The sequence below is a fragment of the Danio rerio genome, chromosome 23, assembly GCF_049306965.1.
Source record: "Danio rerio strain Tuebingen ecotype United States chromosome 23, GRCz12tu, whole genome shotgun sequence".
Lineage (NCBI taxonomy): Eukaryota > Metazoa > Chordata > Actinopteri > Cypriniformes > Danionidae > Danio > Danio rerio.
The window spans coordinates 24162973-24170588 of record NC_133198.1 but is presented as its reverse complement, the minus strand read 5'-3'; the positions used below and the strand labels follow the sequence as shown (position 1 = coordinate 24170588).

The 7616-nt window shown below is 32.7% G+C and overlaps 1 protein-coding gene across 8 annotated transcripts in view; it reads left to right on the top strand.

Moving 5' to 3' along the window:
- The window catches only part of megf6a (multiple EGF-like-domains 6a), a 142255-nt gene that overhangs the window by 984 nt on the left and 133655 nt on the right, over positions 1–7616 (top strand). For 3 of the 8 annotated variants that reach the window (XM_073938929.1, XM_073938926.1, XM_073938924.1), the window contains exons 2-4: positions 693–733; positions 3542–3676; positions 5079–5188. In XM_073938929.1, coding sequence (XP_073795030.1) covers positions 693–733; positions 3542–3676; positions 5079–5188 — 286 coding nt within the window. Of the gene's footprint in view, positions 1–135; positions 734–3541; positions 3677–5078; positions 5189–7616 lie in introns of those variants that run through there. The other 5 variants (XM_073938928.1, XM_068219048.2, XM_073938925.1 and 2 more) reach the window with 4 other exon arrangements.

Genomic DNA, 7616 nt, shown 5'->3' with positions numbered 1-7616 from the left:
TATATATATATATATATATATATATATATATATATATATATATATATATATATATATATAGTTATATTAATTATATAAGAAATATATTATTTAATATTAAATCACATAAAATAATTAAAATGACAAATTCTGGCCGTGGGGGTGGTTCGCTTGTTAGGCCAATAGGTGGCGGCACAATACAAGACAATTTGAAGCCTCTAATCTGGTAGTATCTTTATGCAGGTGTTCAGTGTCCTCTACATTTGAAACTGTTGTTTTATCCCTAAAGTCATTGCAAAAATCAATATAATCTTATGCATTTATTCAATTAATTCAAGTCAGCTGCATTATAATTCGGTATATCTAATGAACAAGTCTGCAATGCAATAAACAAAACAAAAACAACGAGGAATAATATTTTTTTAATAATTCAAACACTTTTGAGTTGAGTTTGAGTTGCTTATCATTAACTCTAAAATTATTACTTTTTGAAATATCAACCTGCTCCTGCCCATACAGTACATGCCACATTACTGTAAACGTTAAACGGTAAACACTCAGCTGATGTTAGCATGCGCTTTCTGCTTAGCCACCTGCTTGCAAATGAAACCGCCCGAAGACTCGCAGAGTGATATTTTGCATGTGGAACAGTGTTATCAGGCTGTGATATGGATTTACACGTGTTGTTGTTATTATTATTCCTGCTAACCAAGATCCGTCCATCGTGTTGTCTTCGAGCTCTACATCCTTTCATGTAAGTGACATAGAGATCAACTATATTTTAGTCATGTTATTATAATATTTTCCAGTGACTGCTTGACTGACTGCATGATGATTGAGTGCACAGTGTGTGTGTGTGTGTGTGTGTGTGTGTGTGTGTGTGTGTGTGTGTGTGTGCGTTAGATGATTTGTTAATGTATATTTATAAATAGAAAAAGTTCAAACTTTGCAAATATTGCATATAGCAAAGATTGCCTTTAGCTGTTTGATAATACTGTGCTATATTAAAAAATGATAATATTGTGCAATATTATCTCAATTTGAAATAACATTTCCTGTTAATAACTGTGTTTAATTAGATAACATTATTAATCTTCAGTATCTTCAGTGTAGTAAGATCATTCTAATAGGCAGATTTTTTGGCGTTTTAAAATCTTTGATTATTATTGCGACTTAATCAAAAACAATGGTTCTACTGATTAATAATGATTATCGATGTTGAAAACATTTTTATATTTTGGGAAATCTGTGATTCATTTGACTTTTCAGAATGTTTTTTGAATTCAAAAGTTAATTAAAAATAATAATGTAATATTATGTGTCATTATACTTGTCTTTACCTCTTAGTGTGCCTGTGTGCTGAATAAAGCATTATTCAAAGAAGAGAAAAAAATAACTTCTGAATGCTCAATATCACAGTGTAACAAAATATGAGGTAGCAGCTCTCATAATTACCAGAATTGTTTCTATAATAGTGGCTGCTGAAAATGGTGTTTTAAAAAACAGGGGTACATTTCATTGCATGATAATTTTGTAAAATTTGTTTTGATAAAAAAATGTAAAGACCTAAATAAATGAAAAGAAAGAAAATGAAAAATGAAAAAAAAAATATTATTATTATTATTATCAGTAGTAGTATTATATAGCATTAAGCATGACTATTTAGTGTATACCAGTGATTCTCAGACTTTTTTCATCAAGTACCACCTCAGGAAAAAATTGTCTCTCCAAGTACCACCATAATGACCAGTTTTGAAATAAAGTAGTGTAGTATAGGCCCAGTAAAGCAGCTACAGCTTTGCAGTTAAAAATGTGGCAGATTAACTTATATTATTAAGAAAATTATTATTATCAGCCACTTCAAACATTATAAATAGTTACACTGACACTGTCACTATACTATGTTAACTATGTACTGCCTCTATATGTAAAACAACAACAACAACAAAAATAAATAAAATGTCAACATTTAAATTAAAATGTGCTTTAAAAAGTTAATTAATAATGGTACGCTACTGTTCTTAAAAAGTAAAAAAAAAAAAAAAAGCTCCTGTACTTAAATGTTAAGTGTTAACCTATAGTATCCTATTCATCAAAACCTGGAAATGTTGATTGGACCTCATAAATATAGGCTATACAGTTGAAGTCACAATTATTAGCCCCATTTTGATTTTGATTTTCTTTTTTAAATATTTCCCAAATGATTTTTAACAGAGCAATGACATTTTCACAGTATGTCTGATAATATTTTTTCTTCTGGAGAAAGTCTTATTTGTTTTATTTCGGCTAGAATAAAAGCAGTTTTTAATTAAAAAAAAAAAAATTGGGACAAAATTATTAGCCCCTTTAAGCTAATTTTTTTTCGATAGTCTACAGAACAAACTATCGTTATACAATAACTTGCCTAATTACCCTAACCTGGCTAGTTATCCTAACCTAGTTAAGCCTTTAAATGTCACTTTAAGCTGTATAGAATTGTCTTGAAAAACATCTAGTAAAATATTATTTACTGTCAGCATGACAAAGATGAAATAAATCAGTTATTAGAAATAAGTTTTTAAAACTATTATTCTTAGAAATGTGCTGAAACAATCTTCCCTCCATTAAACAGAAATTGGGGAAAAAAATAAACAGGGGCGCTAACAATTCAGGGGGGCTAATAATTATGACTTCAACTGTATGTCATTTTATTCATAGATGAACCATTTTTGCTACATTTTGAAATATATGTTGCATGTACATATGACAAATTGGATTCCTCTGCGTACCACTAGAAGAAAGCCTGCGTACCACTAGTGGTACATGTACCACAGTTTGAGAACCACTGGTGTATACAATTGTGCTATATAATATGTATATAAACATCAATTTCAATTATTGCTTTATGGCTTTATTTATTATGAAAATCATAAATTGTTTAGTTAAATTTCAAAATTCAGTTAAATTTAGAAGTTTCCCTCTTATTTATTTTTTTCGCAATTTCTGTTTAACAGAGAGAAGTTTTTTTTAACACATTTCTAAACATAATAGTATTTATAACTCATTTCTAATAACAGATTTATTTTATCTTTGCCATGATGACAGTAAATAATATTTTACTAGATATTTTTCAGGACACTTCTATGCAGCTTAAAGTGACATTTAAAGACTTAACTAGGTTAATTAGGTTAACTAGGGTAATTAGGCAAGTTATTGTATAACGATGGTTTGCTTTGTAGATATCGAAAAAATATAGCTTAAAGAGGTTAATAATTTTGACCCTACAAACCCTAGTTTGACCCTAGTTTTTAAAAAAATTAAAAACTAAAATAAAAGCTAAATATTTTAACCAAAAAAAAAAAAAAAAGGCTTTCTTCAGAAGAAAAAAAATTATTATCAGACATACTGTGAAAAATTTCTTGCTCTGTTAAACATCATTTGGGAAATATTTAGAAAAATGGGGGCTAATAATTCAGAATTCAGCTGTATGCAGTCACAATAAAATTTTATATATATTATATTGTCTTACTGCATTTTAACCACATGAAAATTAAAGGTATTTTAAAAATGATTCTTTATTCAGGCCGAATGTTTGCTCAGAGCCAGAGAGAGTCATCCGAGCTGAGAAACAGCCATGTGTGCAGGCATTTATACAAATGGTGAAGGTCTGGAGGCAAGGATGCACAGGTCATGCTTGGTGTATGGACTTCGAGAGGAGGTATTTATTCAGTTGACTGATATATTATACAGCCAATCGACTGTGAGACTAGAGTACAGCTTCAATAAATGTGATATTTTGAAGGCCGTAAAGCAGGGGTCTCAAACTCAATTTACCTGGGGGCCGCAGGAGGCAAAGTCTGGGTGAGGCTGGGCCGCATAAGGGATTTCACAAAAAAAGTCCTCAAATGTCATTATTAACAGTTTTAATTATTTCTTCTGAACATGAAGTGTCCTGAACATTAATAGAACATTGAGTGAAGATTATGAACAGTTCTTCTGAACATGGCATCTTTTGCCTACTTCTTGCTGCCAGAGACTTGACAGCGCTTCTTCTCACAAATCTGAACCACATTTGGCTTTAGAGCGGAAGCAGTTGAGACCCTCAGTATGGCTTGAAGATGATCATCATTAAGTCTAGACCTGTACTTTGACTTATTGAAGTCCTAGGGAAAAAAGTGGGGGAACTCACTCAAAACTTCCATTCCCTCACCTAAAAAAAGGCGTATATATGTATAAATAAAACACCCCCACCCCACTCCAGTCACATCAGTCTGTACCAGTCTGTATCTACCTATAATATCAATATATATAAGATGCAGGGCAGGCACGTGCACACATAGGGCTTAACCTGTGCAGAGCACATGCCCTTTTTAGTCTTGCATAGAAAGTGCCCTTCCAAAATGATCGAAAGTGCCCCCGCGACGCGACACACCCTCGGTCCCGCCCTTCAGTAGGCGCGCGATAACATCGCTCTTGAGTACGCGCGCGACAACACAGCTGATCAGAACGCGCGCGACAAGCGCATTGAGTGACAAGCGCGCTGTGTACGGATAGAATCAGCGGAGCGGGGAGCGCTCTCTCTCCCCGCTCCGCTGATTCTGTCAGAGTACAGCGGTCGGCGCGGGCCACAAAATATTGCACTAAGGGCCGCAAATGGCCCGCGGGCCGCGAGTTTGAGACCCCTGCCGTAAAGAGTCCTTCTGTCCTGATTTGGTATCAATAGTCCTTTTTAACACTGACAGCCATTTCTCAATAGCACACCTTTCAGTGTCAGCCAACTTCTAGCTGCTTTTGAGAATGGGCAGAGGGTTAGAGAAAGACAGCAGTTAGAAACCGATCCTTTTGTTGAGAGACGATGGTTATTAAGAGTCTCGGATGCTCCGGGAATCAAAAGGAAGCTCATGACTCTCACAGCCATCAAACCCCTCGGCAATTATGGCAGAACACTGAACAGCCCTCAAGAAACTGGCACCGAGATTGATAAATGTTGCCACTGCGTTGAACAAATGCTGAACTAATTGGGGTTTAGGGGTTTATTATTATTACATGACTCTTTGAAGTACTTCATTATTTTTGACGAAATTCTATGGTAAATAAATAATCTAGTCATTTTTTTATAGGACTACCTACTACATAGGATATAAACAAGTCTACAGGCAGGACTTCAAGATGGCATACAAATGCTGTCCTGGATGGTCCCAGAACAATTCAAAGATGGGCTGCCTTTATCGTAAGTGTTTCCACTATCATTTCTGTCTGATCAAGCATCCAAATGGCATGAAAATACAAAAATGTTGGGCAAATTCATACTGTAGGGCAATTTATCTCAATCTCATGAAACTGTGGATGGGAGTGGAAGAATTTGTATTTAAATGTGACCCTGGTATATCTGTAGGGATAGTTAACAATACTCAAAAAAATTAACTATTATTATTTTATTAACAATATACTTTATTTAAATTATTATATTTTTTGTTAAAGTAAAAAATTAAGTAAATTTCATTAACCATGTAGATATTTTGTAAATTTTTTTCCTACCGCAAAAACTTAAAAATGCTATTTGTCACCTTAGAATTATAAGGTTCTATCTGACATTTTTGTCAAAATTGAGTTATTAACATTCTTATTAAATGACAACTTATTTACATTATGGGATGTTTTTAAATAAGTTGTTTACATTTTAAGACTTTTTATTTACAAAACAAATGTTATACACACTGTTTGCTGTATAGAATGCAAAAACTTTAAAGCTCAATATCTCAAAATCATTCAGGAAGCAGATGCAGATACAACCTTATAATTCCAAGGGGACGTATTTTTGATAAGTACCATGCATTGCTTTATTTGGACAACTTTAAATGTGATTTTCTCAATATTTAGATATTTTTTACCTCTCAGATTGCAGATTTTCAAATAGTTGTATCTCGGCCAAATATTGTTGGATTCCTACAAACCATACAGCTGTATTCAGCTCTCAGATGATGTACAAATCTCATTTTCCTAAACTGACACTTGTAACTTTCTATGGTCCAGGGTCACAAATGATGTTCAGTAGATTTCTTATCTTATCTGCATGTAAAGTGCAAAAAATGACAAGAGAATGAAGTATGCCAAATTTTAGAAAGAAAAAAATAATAGTAACAATAATAACAAGTCCGTAATGCATTTAAACTTAGATAATTAGCATAATATAGATGTCTGCTGGTGTTTTGGTTATTAAACCTGTAGATTAAAAGAAGATATGGCAACACAAGAATATGTTCCGTGAAGCAATCAAAAACAAAATATAGTTTAGTTCAAACAGTGGTTTAGTTCAAATTGATGACCTTAACATGTATTTGAATGCTGTTATCTTTTGTTAAAAATAGAGGATCCCAAATGTGCATAAAGCTGAACCGTTAATGCTTACTTTCTGAAATGATGCATACAGAAATGTAATTTTGGGGATTCACAGTATATTTAAATGTTGTTATCACTCTATAAGATTTTACTGTGTATGTGGCCTATGTTAAGCTCATAATGAAATAAGATGCTATTTGGAGGCATTAAATAATGGTACAAAACTCATGTGCAGTATCGACTTCCTTACACCTTAATACAGTCAAAAATTAATTTATATATACTTGATATAACTATTTAATTAAAAGAAAAGCTGAAACAACACAATTCCTAAGATTTTTGGGGGACAACTTAATTGTATTTTTTTTTATTTAGGTTAAATCCACTTAAAATTGTTAACTTAATCAATTTGTGTTGAGACAATATGAATGAATTCTGTGAAACCCTACATTTTTACAGTGTAAATATCATTGCATCCATCATTTAAATGCTCTTCTTCCATACATTTTGCATCTGAAATATAATCCCCTAAACTTTCCTGTACAGTAAGTCATTCAACAGCAAAAACTGTTTAGCACTTGTTGTCTTTGAAAATCATTGCAGTATTTTTTTAAAGGTAAACGAGTGTTTGTGCTATCTCAACTAGTAAATCTGGCTCTCAGGCTCTAAAATTGATATGATAAAAGTGTAGATATGGCTTAGGGTAATGGTTCTTAAACATTATTCACTGAAGGATATGCAGTCAATGGCTTGAAAGATTAATGAGATTCCTGTTCATCTCTGGAAGTACCTTGAGTAGGATTCCAGCTTTGTTTCTATTGTCAATCACATACTTTTCATCAGCTGTTCATTTGCAGCAGCATTTCAATAGACTCTTTATTTTGGCTTGGGATGGGGCACAATTAAACTAAAAGAAGGTGTGGTGTTGATATCAATCCATATATCCATCTACTATACTGTTGTTGTTTTAATTAATCAGGAAAATGTTTCACATTGGTTAAACTCATAAATTCAAGTTCACCTGCTGTCTTGTTGTGGGTCAACTCAACTTAGAGGGATTCTTTGTTTCAACTTAAGATGCTGAGTTTCACAATAAATTTAACCAAAACTCAACATCTTAAGTTGAAACAAAGAACTTGAGTTTGTAAGTTTAACCAATGTGAAACATTTACAGTATATAATTCTATCTGCATCTCATTCATTCATTCATTCATTCATTCATTCATTCATTCATTCATTCATTCATTCGTTCGTTCGTTCATTCATGTGTTTATGCCTTTATTTATACACAAACTAAAACAATCATACAACTCAAACTA